This window comes from Podarcis melisellensis, assembly GCF_964234715.1.
Source record: "Podarcis melisellensis genome assembly, chromosome: 10".
In the NCBI taxonomy this organism is placed as follows: domain Eukaryota; kingdom Metazoa; phylum Chordata; class Lepidosauria; order Squamata; family Lacertidae; genus Podarcis; species Podarcis melisellensis.
The window spans coordinates 6167855-6183024 of NC_138542.1; the positions used below are offsets into that span (position 1 = coordinate 6167855).

Genomic DNA, 15170 nt, shown 5'->3' on the forward strand with positions numbered 1-15170 from the left:
GATCCCTAATAACCAAAATCCTACCATTTATTAATTTCTAGGGTTTAGGGGGGCCCCCCTCCAAATCTATAACAATATTTTGAATACAATAGTTCTGAATAACTCATCTCTCAAATAAACCTAATCTGTAAGGATAATTAAGTGCTCAAAATTAACAATTCTCTCCTGTTTCTCCCCCCAAACATATGCATATCTGGTTGTTGTGAAAACAACTACAGACTATTATGTGGCTGTCTACTTACCTGGACACTTCCTGCATCTTCTCAACACTCGGCATCCTGACCTGATGTGCTATAACTTCTTTCTGACAGGTACAGGGGATTCTTTAACCATTAGTTCTGCAGCAACTTCTCTCAACAGAAAGTCCTTCTGTGTCCTTCAGGTGCCTCTACAGAAATGAAACCCACGTGGACAATGCAAAATAGAAAGAACAATGAACTTTAAAATAATTTAAAAGCAAAGCCTCAAGCTCTCTAACCAGTGTGTACTGTCATGCTCTTTCCCAGTTTTCTGCACTGGCTCTTTAATGATGAAATTTCGGGCAAATTGGCAAAGATGCCATTTACACCACTGTGTACTCAGTGCACAGACAGATTATGCCCTGAGGGCATCTTCCACCAGCATATTTTCACCACATATGCCTTGGAGATAAATGGGTGTTTGCACAGGAGAACATTATACACTGTGTGCTCTTGAGCAGGCCCCATTAATTTCAAAAAGGTGTTTGTATGAGAACTACAGAGTTTGACCTCGCAATAATTTGGAAGCAATGTCTGGGTGGAAATTGCTGAAATGTCCGTGAAAATTTAAACATATGGCAACCGTGTTGGATTTTGGCAAATTTCCAAAAAAACCTAAAACAAACAAACAAACAAACAAAACCTCAACAACTTTGACCAAGTTTCACTTTTTGAAATAAGGCAACCCTAGCTTATTCCCAGATAGAATTGTGTCTAGAATTGCAGCCTCATTGTTTTATCTTCTCATTTTTACTGCACGCTTGCATGGTTCTAGTTTTTCTTTTACCTGCTCCCACCCACCAAATATAAAACAAAAACAGGAATGTGATCCTACCTTTTCCTCTTCCAACTGTGAGACAAGCTAGGCAGTTTATGTGGGATATTTCCCCCCACTTTGAAAACATGACCCCATAGGAAGGTTTGAATGGGTTTATGACGAGACGGGAGCTTTAAGTTTCTCTCTCCATGTTGACATCCTGACAAAAATTACCCCTCCCACCCCCCAAAAAACTGCTGTACCCCCTGAGGGGGGGCTGTATTTGGGGGTTCTATGTCAGGTTTTAAATCCTTTTTCATTTGTTATTTGCTTGCCTGCACTTCTCCGTGAGTAAGCGTGGGATATCAATTTAAGAAATAAATATGTAATACCAAGCCGTATAGGGTGGGGTGGATGAGCATACTCCATTGCCCTCCCTTCAAATCTGGTGAGCCCTTCATTAGTTTAATGTAAATACTGCTGATGTGTCATGTGTCATTGCTAGCTTTCTTTGATCACGTAGCACAGGAGCCACAGCTTTCGGAAGCTCTTAGAATAAAGGCAAACGTGATGCTGGAGGTTCCTTTCCTGATTCGTGTTTTCAGTCACCTAAAGGCAAAAGCATTGCAGCGCTTCTGAGAAATGCCACCAGCCTTACTCACCTGAAAAGCACACGGTATATACCGGACATTAGTCATACACTGAAGCATGCAAAACAAAGGGTGAAAGTCACTGGTGTATTCTAGGGCTTGTTCCTCATGGACATTACACTGGGGCACGAGGGGATTTGTATATTTCAATGTGCCGTGTGAAATGTAAACTACTTCTCTGCAACCCCGTGTTATTCAGGTGGGAATGCAAAAATTAATAGCTTGCACACGAACGCCCTCCTTTCCCCTCTCAAGTCGATGGTCTTGGATCGCAGCACAGGAAGCATATTTACCGTTGCAATAAACAGGCAGGCATTGCTGCAGTTTTTGTGGAACAGCAAGTCGGATAACGACAGACTGGCAGCGCTTCACTGTTTACTTCTGCATATTGGAAGCACTAAGGAATTGGAAACCCAGGTGGGAAAAGCATTCATTTTTTTCATGCAGCACAAAGGTGGATGCCATTTTGTGTGTCAAACATAACAGCACAGTTCCTTTTATTAAGCAAATAGTTGCTAAAGCCATGTGTCCCAATATTGGCGTTAAAAATCTGCCGCAAACTGAAAGCAGGAGCCCATATATACTGTATTTTTCGTCCTATAGGGCGCACCGGCCCATAAGACGCACCTCAGGGTTTTTTGGGGGGAAATGAATTAAAAAAAATTATTCCCTCCCCCCAGCCGCGGCTGCCGCCCCAAGCCTTGCGCACACCTGCCCGAAGCACGGGGCACCCTCCGGAGGGCTCTGTGTGCTTCGAGCTGCAGGCTGCCGCCCCGAGCCTCGCGCGCCCGGCGGGACCTTCCGCCGGGCGCACAAGGCTTGCGGACACTCGCCAGGGCTGCAAGCTGCTGCCCGCAAGCCTTGTGAGCCTGCGAGAACTCCCGCCGGGCTTGCAAGGCTTGCAGATAGCTTCTTGAAGCCTGGAGAGCGAGAGGGGTCGGTGTGCACCGATGCCTCTCGCTCTCCAGGCTTCAGCGAAAGCCTGCATTCGCCCCATAGGACGCACACACATTTCCCCTTCATTTTTGGAGGGGAAAAAGTGTGTCCTATGGGGCAAAAAATACGGTATGTAGGAATTTTAACCCAGCTCCTACAGAAGTTTAGCTTTGCAACGAGTTTCACTGGCTTGCCCTAAAGTAGGTCAGAACAAAGCCACAATCTGGTTGGGATGGGTACAGTGGTAGAGAGTTGGGGAAACTAGAAAATGTTCCAGAATTAATTGTAGAAATTTGCATGCAAAAAATTAGAGGACAGTAAGATTCAGATGATTTGGGGAGACTTGATGGCCAATCAAAATGGCAGGAGGAAGAAGCTTTGTTGCTAAGTGGAAGGTGGCATATGTTTAGTCTTGACTCAGGAAAGCAAAACACAGAGATTTAAAGTCCTTATATTTTTACTGTAAACCTTCACACCTCAATCTGTGCTGACCATTTTATATTCTTACTTTCACAGATTATTCAGTGGATTATTGAGAACGCAGCCACTTGTTTTACATTTGACCCCATACAGGAACTTATCACTGGTAGGTGCTTCTAGGACTGGTGTCAGGCTGGAAGTGGTGTGGGGTCTGTACACATGAGTTTGTTTGCCTAAAAATTCAGAGGTCATAAATCCATTGGAGGAGAAACCCATTGGGAGGGGAGTTTAAGTCAGGCTGACTAGCCCAAGGTCACTCAGAGAACTTCATGGCTGAGAGAGAATTTGAACCATGGTCTCCCAGAGGCTGGTCCAGCTAATACACCACTCCTTCTGAGAAGCCGAAGGAAACCCATGCCAATTCTTCATATCTGATATATTCTTTGAACTCCTGGTATTTTTTGGAACACTTGCAGGAAATACGTTGACTTGGAGGTCGCCAAAAGCCTTCATTGAAATGTTCTCTCAATTTTCTCAGCTTCTTTGTACTGGAGAATGTGTCTGAAGGACAGCAAACTGGATAGTGTTTTACCATATACACCACTCCTGTACTGGAATGAGGTAAGACAAATGCAGAATTGAAGAACTTACCCTTTCTCTTCAGCTAGGATTTAATTAAGAGTCCGTAATCACTCCTCTTTAATATGGCCCCATAATTGGAAACGGGGGGTGGTATCAGGCTGCCACTGTTCCTGTGTGGGAGTCAGTCACAGACCAGAAATTTAGGTTGTGCAGTTACAGAGGATGTGTCACTCTTGCACAACAAACCCACGGCCAAAATGGGACTTCCCAAAGTTACAGGAAAATGCACTGATAAATGTGGTGTAACAGTTGGTTGACACAAAGTTGTCTAACCTCCCTGAAGTTTTTTTTTGCAAACAAATTGGGATGAATGCTTAATAAGCAGGTTGTCTTGAAGCAACCTTGAGCACAGAAGAGAAGACTATTACCCTTTTCCCCCATAGCCTGCTATCCAAGTCTGCAGGGAACCTTGGTGCCACATCCCTGGCCTAGATTAAGATCCTGTGTTCTTGTATTTGTAGGATATCCCTGGAATCGTATGCAGAACACATATTATCTCGCTACCTGTGTTAAAGGTATGTCTGCATAAGAGTCACTTGCTAGCAGGATAGTGAGTTGCATGTTTGTGGTTTTCAGAAATACTTACATAGGTTTATCTGTATGTGTAATTCATCATATTTTACAAAATTGCCACAAGGGGACACTATTGTTCCACGTTGTTTTTCACCTCACATTATTTTTCAACAATTCTATCAAATACTGTAGCATACTTGCTGCAAGAGGCAATACTTGCAAACTCTGAGACTGAACGGTGCACTAAATGCCTTAAGCATCTGGATTTTGAAATGATTTACTGTTTTTCACAGAGTAATACCAGAATTCCACACCCTCATGGATTTTATATGGCAGATGTTTAAGCAGGAACAGGCAAGATTCAAGGACTATTGTTTGACTTCATATTTCCTTCAGAATCCATGTGAATGTTTCATTCAACATAATTGTTTTATGTTGTACTGATGTGAAAACGTTGAGCATACGTTAAAATTACAAGCAAGGTCACTGCCAAATGCTTCAACATGCAACTAAATTGTTGAAGTTAATATCTGAAGATTTAGCATAACCAAACCTACCCTCAAGATTCCCCAACTTCAGGAGAAAAATGATGGTTGCATGTATTTTGTTTCAGTGTATAAACATTTGAACTTAGCAGTTTTGAGGCTGTGCAGCAGGTTAATGTCCTGGGTGATGCAAAATTTCTCTATCACTCACTTTAAAGCTCTTTGCATACCAAAGCTAGACTCTGCATGTCTCATTATCTTGTTTTGCTTAACTTTTGTTTATAGGAGGAAATAACTTCTCTGCTCTCTCTCGCTCTTAAGGTACAGAAGTGCAAAGGCTTCTGGGAAAAGCTAGGTTCAAGCTTGGAATGCTCCAGGTGTTTTGACCCACACATGTGTTTCAACAGCAAGCTGCTTAGGCTGGAACGGGATAAACTGCTTTCAGATGAGGTAAATGGATCTCAGTAATGAATATTATGGTTCAGACTTTCCATTTTGTCACAGCCAATTTATCTGTATACTGTGTTCCTCACAAGTACATTGTGCTCAAAGTGGTTCATAGGATATATAGAGTATAGTAACCACAATTATAATACATTACTATATAACAACCAGTGCAACAATTGCAGTTGATTTAAAAACATATGAGAATATTAAGTGAATGTAATAGGACGTACCAGTAGACCACAAAACAATATGCAATATCAATGTTGTAATCACATTAAGCAGTTCATTTAGTAGTTAATAATTCAAAGACCTAACAGTATGATACCACAACCACATCAGGCTAACAGAAAAAGAGGATATGATAAAACAAAATAGCTACAAGACACTTTAGAGAACTCAGATGTGTAAATGGTTTTGCATATTGATTAAATCACATGACAATTTTTATGTGAATTGCTTGTTGGCAGAAGTAGTTTTGTAATATATGGTTGCTGTCTTAGAGAAATAACGCATTTTTGCACACTCATTTCTCTTTAACTAAAAAACACCGTTTATATATGTTTGCTGATAACTTTAAATGCTCATTTAGACATCACTTTGTCTAATCCCATTTCAGTACTCCTTTAATCTTCCATCCAGACGGGTGTGAGTCAGCCTGGGGGACCAATGTATTCATTTTGTACACGTGGCTTCTCCTAGTCAGCGCAAGGGCTGGTTCAGGTGTAATGAGCAACCAGTTTCCCATTCTGTGAATTAGCTTACATGAAACTCAGGTTCATGCATTTCCCACGATCCTACTGTTGTGTAGCCACAAGGAGATTAGCTCTCCATTGTGTCCTAACCTAGGGTACTGTGGGTGGTTAAACAGCAGTTTGTTAGAACAAGACAGAATCAAAACATTGTGTAACATCCTTGCTTGTTCTGAGACAACGGTATAAACAAGAAGAGAGGTGGGAAGTGAGAAGGCCAAGGCAGGCTTATTCACATATCTGGAAACCATGTTTTTTGTAATCTCGGCCAGCGCAAAGAACATTCTGGGGAGCAGAGGACCCACTTTTATTCTGGGTCACATCCACTATATTCTGGTTTTCTGGAACTTAACTGAGAACTTCTGAAGCTGTTGCTTGCACAGTTGGAGTACATAATTTGACAATGTAGGTTTCCTGTCTTCCTTCCTTGCTTGCTTGCTTTTATTTTGACTTAAAATTCTTATTAGACATTGATAGAATAAAATTGACTGTATCTCATAATGTTCTTAATTCAAGTAATTTACACTTTGATTTAGAGAACTGAAGAGAGAACAATATATACGGAAAGCATGCTTGAAAATGCAAAGAAGTAAGTTGATTTCTGTAACGTTGCTGTTTCCAGAAAGTGAAAGACTGCATTTTAAAGGGTCTGTCTGTTTTTAGTGTGTTTGTGAAATTTAGCTGGAGAACAAGTTGCAGATGCCTACAAAAAACACTTTGGCTCCTCGTGGCGAACAGTCAATGGTCCATTGGTAACTTCAAAGGGTGTGGGTTTCTCCTATCAGGTTAAGCAGGGACACCATCTTGTTGGGACTGAGTTATGTTGGGCTCCCCCCAAAATTTGATCCCATCACTCACGTACCCTGTGCACACATGCCACCACCGCTCCCATTTGCAACAAAATTTGGCGCCTCTGATGTTGAGTGTCCACCCCTCTTCACTTTCATCAGCACTGGCATTAATGTTGGACTTCACAGTGTGATGGTAGAGATCCATGGGTCAACTGCTTCTGTGTATTCTGACTGAGGGAGGCATCACTTGACACAGAAAGGCCACCCTCCCTGTCATTTTCAGGCTGCCCCCAAGACAAAACAGCATGCCTTGCAGTACTGGCATATCCGTGGCAGGATTTTTAAGTGTTCCTGGACCACCTGGGGATTGGCTCTGTTGTATAGAAGCCTAGTTAATTATGGTAGCAGTATCATTATTTCAAATAAAAATATGGATGGAGAATGAGGAGTGCTTATTCTGTAGCATATAATAAGCTTTATTGGGCATTAACTAGTGACATATAAACCAGCTGTCTGAGACTAGTTTCCATTTTGAAGAAATGCTCCAGTTTAGTGTTATTAGTATTCACTTAGTTATCCAGGTTTGGTGTGTGATATAATTCACGCCTTATCCTGTTTTGATTTGCATTTTTGCAAGCTTCCGCCTGTTCTATTTGTTGGTGTGTGAGCATCTACTCTTGGGTTTTCATTTCTTTCTGCAGCAGAGTTCCTTTTACAGAAAAGTTTTCTTGCGTTTTTTAATTCTTTGTAGCAGCAGGAGCAGCATTCCAGCTGTCTCTTAGTGAAATTCCCATTACAGGAATAAACATCATTTGGTTCTGTTTCTCAGAGTCTTTATTATTTACAAAACGTTACACTGGTCATTAATAAAGAAAAAACCAAATAAAGCAACATAATCTATTTCTTTTTCTAGCCATCCGGCCAGAGACCTAATTCTGACTCATTCACATACTCACTTACACTGATCCAGTGTCTTGCTGGACACTGTTTTCAGTTTCTGTTGTGTTTTCATTTCAGAAATCAGTGGTTGTTGTGTAGATTGTGTGTGTGTGTTTTCTACATGCAATTCCCCCTTTGAAGCACATTAGTAACATTTTTCTTTTCACTTACAGAGTGTTTTCCAGCCTGACTAAATGGAACACAGGTAAGACTAGTATTCCCTGACGCTGAATGGCTACAAATAGTGATATTTAAATTCCTTCCCAGTGTTCGCTGTGGGCTGACAACTCCCAATTTACACGGGGGTTACGTTCCACACCATCGCATGTGTAACTGAAATCATGTATATTGGGAGCACTTTGGAGAGTCCTACTAGCTTGCAAGGAGACTCCATAGAGGGGCTTTGTTGAGGCTGCTGAGCCTCCCTGCCTAACAGCCGACATGCGGGATAGTGCAGCAGCAGCACCCCCTCCCGCTTCCCTGCATGTCAGCTGAGTTGGTCAAGGAAGTCACGCTGCCCCTCCGGCTTGTTTGGCTTGCACAGCTGACATGCAGGGAAGTGGCTGTGGTGGCTGCGCTACTCCGCATCTCAGCTGTTAAGCGGGGAGGCTCAGCAGCTTCACAAAGCCCTGTTGCTCCTCTGGCTCATGACGAGACCCCCCCCCCCAAGCCCAAACAGGATGTCTACTTTGGGCTCTGGGGAGGGTCTCCTTGTGAGCCAGGAAGACTGTTCAGGGTGCTCCCCATTTCCAGAATCCGCTTCCAGGTTCCTGGCACCACGAGTGTGTGGGGTTGCATGCAAATTGTGTTTGTGTAAATGGTGAGTTGCCTGGTATTGAAAATCACACAGATTTGCTTAAGACAAAGTAAGTGTGTGGGGGGGGGGGCATTTAATTAAAATACAAGAACGCTTCTCTAGATTTCTTGGGAGGGGTACTTGGATGAATAGATTGCTGTTGGGAAATATTTTTCGCTCTATAACACGCACCCGACCATAACACGCACGTAGTTTTTAGAGGAGGAAAATCCGTAGGCATGCCACCCGTAGGCATTCCCTCCATAACACGCACAGACATTTCCCCTTACTTTTTGGGAGGAAAAAAGTGAATGTTATGGTGCAAAAAATACGGTAATTTTGCAGGCAAATATATTTGCTTCATTTCAGTAGGGAACCCCGCCACTCTGTATTTTCCTAAATATGTTTATGGTGGAACTTTTAGTAAAGTGTTCCAAGATCAGGGTGCTGATAGTTACACATAACTTAGAGGTACCATTTGGAAGTACCAAAGTCCTGTCTCAAGGCATCTGCAAGTTAATTCCCATTATGTTTGGGGGCCTAAAACATGGGCTGGACTGCTCATTGTGCTTAAAGAAGCAAAGTGGCAAGTAAGCAATGTTTTGTTTCTAGAATCCCAACCTACACGCCAATAATCATTTGTTCTCCTCTTCAAGGATCCTGTGCATGCTGTGAGCTATGAATGTCAACTTCAGAACAAAGAGCATTTTGTATTATTTCCCCTGATTTCTCTGGACCTGCGGGCTCTAAAGGGCTTGTGGTGGTTAGAGGGGCATCTTAGATACTACCAGCCTGTTCCTATGTTAGGCTTCTCAAAACTCACTCCAAGTTTTCTCAGGCATGGTGCAAAGGCAACCCTCAACTGAGCTTGCCTTACAGAGCCATGCATGGATATTTTTTAAAAAATGATAAGAAATTTATTTCCTTATGGAGAAAGACCATCACTCAGTGGTTGAGAACATACTTTGCTCATAAATGGTCCTGGCTTCAGTCGCCAACATTGAAGGATCCCTCTTCTCCATTCCTGGCAAGCTATAGATGCATCAATGATCTGACTCAGTTTAAGGCAGTTTCTGTGTTCCCTGATTATCAAAATGCAGATGGCATTCAGAAGCTGCTCAAACATGTGCCCTGTTACCCAGAAGACTCTGATGTATAGCATAGTCCCTGAATAACAACAACATAATACGGCCTCTCCTTCTCTTGTCTAATTTCAGAAGAAAATATGGTTCCTCTCTTCCAGGAAGAAGATTACCAGCAACGGTTGCTAACAGGACTGGTATGTGTTGGCAATAGGTGGCACAAGTTGTTTAAGAAAGGATATTGGAAAGTGTAAATGCAAATGTTAGCTTTCAACTTCTTCATGAAGCTCTGTTTTCTTTGGTCAGCAAAACTACTATACAGAAATGCTCACACATTTCCTCAGGTTGAATTTTTCATTGTGCACACCGACCCCTCTCGCTCTCCAGGCTTCAGGAAGCTTTCAGCAAGCCGTGGGAGAGCTGTGAAGTCGCACAGCTCTCCCGCGGCTAGCGGAGAGCTTGCCTGCACCCAGAAGATTGGGGGAAAAATATTTTTTCCCCTTTATTTCCCCCCCAAAAAACTAGGTGCGCCCTATGGGCTGGTGCGCCCTATGGGGCAAAAAATACAGTAATCTTCTGATGTTGAATATGAGCTTTTGGACTGCTGAGAAAATACCATGTAATACCCACTGGCAACCTCCTACTAAGGCCCTCTCTGTATAGAAGGCTCTAGACCCCAATTTTCACTTCTGGAATTTACATAATAAGTGGGAGTATGGGTTGCACGTGCAGAAAATAAATTGGTTCACTTATTGTTTCCATGTCACAGGTATACGTGGAGGTCGCAGGAATACATGATAGTCGGAAAGCTCATAAACCCATGTTTTTCTATACTTATACAGCATAAGATCATACAATGGGTGGGGGGAAGAGGAACGCATTAATTCATGCACCATGCTGTTGTGAGTCACATGACTTCAAGTGCTGCATCTGAACTCACCACAGATATCTTGTGATCCTACTGGACTTCTTTTGTTTTGGGATATTTTTGTACCCAATTTCTTAGAGTGCTGCATTTGAAAAAGTACCGGTATATCCCAATTTTACTAAAACGCACATTGCCATATTTGTAATTTTTCTGTTGTTGAGAATTTTGATTAATGGTAATGAATTAAACAAAATAACGGTAATGAAAACAAAGAAAAGAAATACAACAAAAAAGAACATTGAACCAGGAATAATTAATGTGAGACAAAGCATAGAGAGGACCATGGATCATAGAGTCCTAGATCATAGAATTGTAGAGTTGGAAGTGACCTTGAGGGTTGTCGCAATCCACCATCCAATTACTACTTGTGGCTAAGGCATAGACAATTGTTTGCTTTATAAAACTAACCTTAACTACTGCCTAGGATTACCCCTCCCCTTGTTCTTTTTAATATTATAATTGTAAGTTACTGGTTTGTACTTTCAGATGGTAGCACAGTTGAAAGATCATCTCACAAGGCACCTACAGCATGTTGGCAAAAAGCAGATTGACCAAATAGCTGTGGATTATGTTTCGAAATCGGTTGGTTCTTTTTATGTATCTTTTTATGTTTTACAGCAAGACATCATTTTGTCCCTTTAGAATGTGTGTGTTGCTGTTAGGTCTCTCCATTTAGCCAGTGAAACTATTTCCCCCAAACAGCACTCACCTGCCCTGCACTCAACATCCTGTGTGATGGAGAAGCAGCAGGATGGGCGCCAGGACTGAACTTCCCATACATCAGCTGATGGTCGGGGAGTTCAGTCCTGCTTGGTTTGGCTGCACCAGACAGTTCCCTATGGGGAACTTATTGGTGCACCCAAACGTTGTGGAGAAAGCAGGATTGAACTCTCTGTTTAGCAGCTGATAGTTTACTCCTCCTTGGTTCAGGTGCGTTGGCAAGCTCTTTGACTACATTGGCTGGGCCACCAACTCTACCCAGAAAGCTGCTTTCACATTACAGCACATGTTGTTGGTCCAATTACAGCGTAGTCCTATGAATGTTACTCGGAAATCACAGATAAGTTTCCTTTGAGTTCAGTAGTGCTTACTCTAAAGTAATTGTTCATAGAACTGGTCCCCTGCAGAGCTATCCCTAAGCATGTTTACTCAGAATTAAACTATACTTTGCTTAATGAGGTTTCAGCCATAGTAAATGATTTTAATCTGCTTAATTGTAGTGATGACTGGTGAATAATTGTGAGAATTTTGAGAATAAGTTAGAAAATTGGCAAGTCTTGTACATAAGAATTCAAATATTTTCCCCTCCCCTTTTAGCTGGATCTAATATGCTTGATAATGGAAAATGTTTGGAAGAAATATAGTCTTGGTCCCTGGATCTTCTCATGGTAAGTAATTATTTTCCATTAAGTCACAATAAGTTCAATAAAAAAGAGAACCCCCATAGTGAAAAGAATGTTGTGTTTTTTCTTTGGGGTGGTGAGATTGTGTCATGATTACCTGACTCCACACATGGTAGACTTGCTAAGAACATTGATCAGAGCTTTATATGCATAAAGGTCTATTTAATCTTTTGTTATTGCCTGTGACAAATTCATTCAACATGTTCAACAATACATAGATCTGCTTATGAAACGCCACAAAATGTAATTATGCTACAACTGTTGCTTTAATTTTTAGACTATAATGCTTATGTTCCAGTTTAAGCATCAGAAGGGTCATTTTAGACATAGCATTCCTTACTACGTAATACATGGTTTGTGAGGTCAGAAATGGGTGTCAAGTCTTGTATTGTATTAAGGGAAACTGAGGCACTTTAGTTACAGGTCGGTAGCCGTATTGGTCTGCCATAGTCAAAACAAAATAAAATAATTCCTTCCAATAGCACCTTAAATGGTTTTATTATATTCTCTCCTGGGATTACTTGTCAATGAAGAATGGGCTAAAAGTATTTTAGATGCATAAACAAGTTTGCAAGCTCCTTCATCCTTTGCTTCATTGTCTTGCCAGTGTGGCTTTGACCTGGAGATTCTGACAATGTCCTGGCTAGTAAACTGATATTAAATTAAATCAGAGGTCCTTGTTTTGGAAAAACTGGTTAGCAAAGCAGGTTCTCCAGATTGCAGCTAACTTGCAGGAGGAGGGGTGAGCATATGGTTTATGAAGCTGGACTATGAATAATGAAAGGAGTTCAAGGAAGTATGTGAATTTGCCGCTCTTACATTCCATGCTGTTCTTATGTTTTATTCAGTAGGCAGGAAGGAAGATTGGATGAGATGGTCGTATTCTGTATCATGTGTCAGATTCTACAGGCCACCAGTGGAATGTGCATGCCTTTGCCTCCTGGTAAGTCCTAGGACAGTCAAGCTGTGTGTTCCATTCATTTAGGCAGGGAGAGCCAAAATGCTGTACTAATTATGGTCAGTACTGGACTGGAGACCTGCATTTGAAGTTCCTGTTCAACTGTGAGGCTGATCATCTGAACACACACACACACACACACACACACACACACACACATCCTGACATACCGCCACGGGGTTGTTGTCAGAGTGTAATTTTGTAGGAGTGAAAAGCCATGTGTACCGCACCCTCAGCTTCTTGTAGGAAAGGGAGAAATATAAAAGTCATAGTGCCCGTTTGTGGAGGCTAGCTTTCTTCAGTCCCCACGTGTGTCTGTATACTGAGGAAACTTTAAATACTGAGTTTTTAATATTGGTTGTTTAGTACAGTGGTACCTCAGGTTAAGTACTTAATTCGTTTCGGAGGTCTGTACTTAACCTGAAACTGTTCTTAACCTGAAACACCACTTTAGCTAATGGGGCCTCCTGCTGCCGCTGTGCCGCCGGAGCACGATTTCTGTTCTCATCCTGAAGCAAAGTTCTTAACCTGAAGCACTATTTCTGGGTTAGCGGAGTCTGTAACCTGAAGCGTATGTAACCTGAAGCGTATGTAACCTGAGGTACAATAATTTATATCTTGCCCTTCAGGATACAGATCCTACCAAGGCAGTGATAAAATCCCAATAACAAACCGTAAGTCAGGATCTTTCCTACCAGGCAGTTGCGAGAGGGGACTCTGTGGGGCAGGCAGAGCTGGAACGGATGCTTGGCATTACCTTTGCTTCCTCCTGTGCCTCGCGCCCCCCCCCCCCCGGCCGCCTTCATGTCAAGATAAGGGGTTCTTATCTAGCAGTACAAAAAATCAAAACTAACAGGTGAGCATTGATTTGAATTTGTCCTATGCCATCATCCACACACCATTATAAGAAATATTCCTGGTGTACAAATAATGTTGGCAAATTGCAACCCCATGGAGGTGGTGAATGCTGCTTCCATAGCCAATTCACCTTCATGAGCCACGGGGCGAATCTTATTCTGAGCAGGGAAGATTCAGAGGAGTTATCCACGGAAAGAGGAATTGTCCTTATGATGTTGACTACGCTGTAGCTTTCTGAGACGCTGCTCTGGAGGAATTTCCTAACACTGATCTGTACCCATGCTGCTTGGCAGTTTCCCAAAACTGCAAGGGGTTTCTCATCTGACCCAATAGACTTGGGCTGGTTTTCAATCCAATAAAGAATGTTTTTGCCAGAGAACTTGGCTAATCATCTTGTCACTTGTGTGGCCAATAGAGTAATGGTGTAACCCGTTGCTTATTTTTACTCAGAGTTGATCCATTGAAATTAACAGACATGACTAAATTAGGTCTATTAATTTCAGTAGGTTTGCTTAGTCGAACCTCACCCAGCAGTTCTGAATAGGGTGTTTGCTTTGCTTTTGCTGAGGAATATTTCTCTCTCTCTCAAACCGCAGGATTTCATACTCTGCATATAGCGCTGGGCATCCGATGTCTCCCTTTGCATGCACTCTTGCATTACATTGACCATGGAGTGCTACATTTGACGGAGAAGTGCGTAATGAAACTTTTGAAAGGTAAGATGGATTTTCCATATCCCATCATTAACTATTTGCTACTAGCAGCTCTGAATAGAACACTAGAACCGTAACAACTGTTATTTGGAAATTAAGTCTCCCTCTCCTATGCGAAAGCGATGGAAGCTGGCATCACGCCGTGCCCTAGTATGTAGATTTGTTATTTGGGATGGCACGCAGGAGAGAGTCTTGCATTTCCACTGCCACATACATAGCACAAACTTCAGTATGAAATGAGGCCTGCATGTATCTCTCTCTCTCTCTCTCTCCCCCCCCCCCTCTCTCTCTCTCTCTCAGCGTGTGTGTAAATAAATAAATATATGCCCATATAAGTGGGTCTGGTTGTTGTTTTTTTAAAAAAGAGGATGTGTACCAAAAAGAGTTGGATTTTGGTTCACATTAAACTTTCCAGAGGGGCAGGACATGAGACTAAGATTCACTCCAGTCTTTCACTTCTCTTCATACTCTTGTGTTTATAGCATTGATAGAGAGATGGTCGGAAGGGTAGCATAAACAGAAGTGTCTTGCCGTCTTGCCTCACCTCTCATAGATTGTGGTCCACGAAAGTTTATGCCTCATTAATTTGTTATTCTTTTAAGATGCCACAAGACATTTTATGTTATCTCTGTAACATTTAAGTTCAATTCAAATATTTCAGCTGCAACAAAGAACTTCATAAATTGTGGGCAGAAATATTTGATTTTACTGAATTCATGCTGATAGAAGAGCGTAGAAAGGAGAAAATTTTGTGTTAGAATGGTATTCAGCTGGTATTTATTAGGGGTTCCGACAACCATGAAACATCTAAGTTGGCTGAACTAATCATCTGTTCCACCTTGGAAGTGTGGGCTTCTAAACTGT

At 42.0% G+C, this 15170-nt stretch overlaps 1 protein-coding gene across 2 annotated transcripts in view; it reads left to right on the top strand.

Annotated features, from left to right (window-relative positions):
* The window catches only part of GSAP (gamma-secretase activating protein), a 50027-nt gene that overhangs the window by 26431 nt on the left and 8426 nt on the right, over positions 1-15170 (top strand). For both annotated transcript variants that reach the window (XM_081927682.1, XM_081927683.1), the window contains 13 exons: positions 219-311; positions 1846-2063; positions 3099-3168; positions 3541-3623; positions 4106-4159; positions 4964-5092; positions 6375-6427; positions 7742-7773; positions 9582-9643; positions 10861-10956; positions 11692-11762; positions 12626-12720; positions 14190-14309. In XM_081927682.1, coding sequence (XP_081783808.1) covers positions 219-311; positions 1846-2063; positions 3099-3168; positions 3541-3623; positions 4106-4159; positions 4964-5092; positions 6375-6427; positions 7742-7773; positions 9582-9643; positions 10861-10956; positions 11692-11762; positions 12626-12720; positions 14190-14309 — 1176 coding nt within the window. The remainder of the gene's footprint in view (positions 1-218; positions 312-1845; positions 2064-3098; positions 3169-3540; positions 3624-4105; positions 4160-4963; positions 5093-6374; positions 6428-7741; positions 7774-9581; positions 9644-10860; positions 10957-11691; positions 11763-12625; positions 12721-14189; positions 14310-15170) is intronic.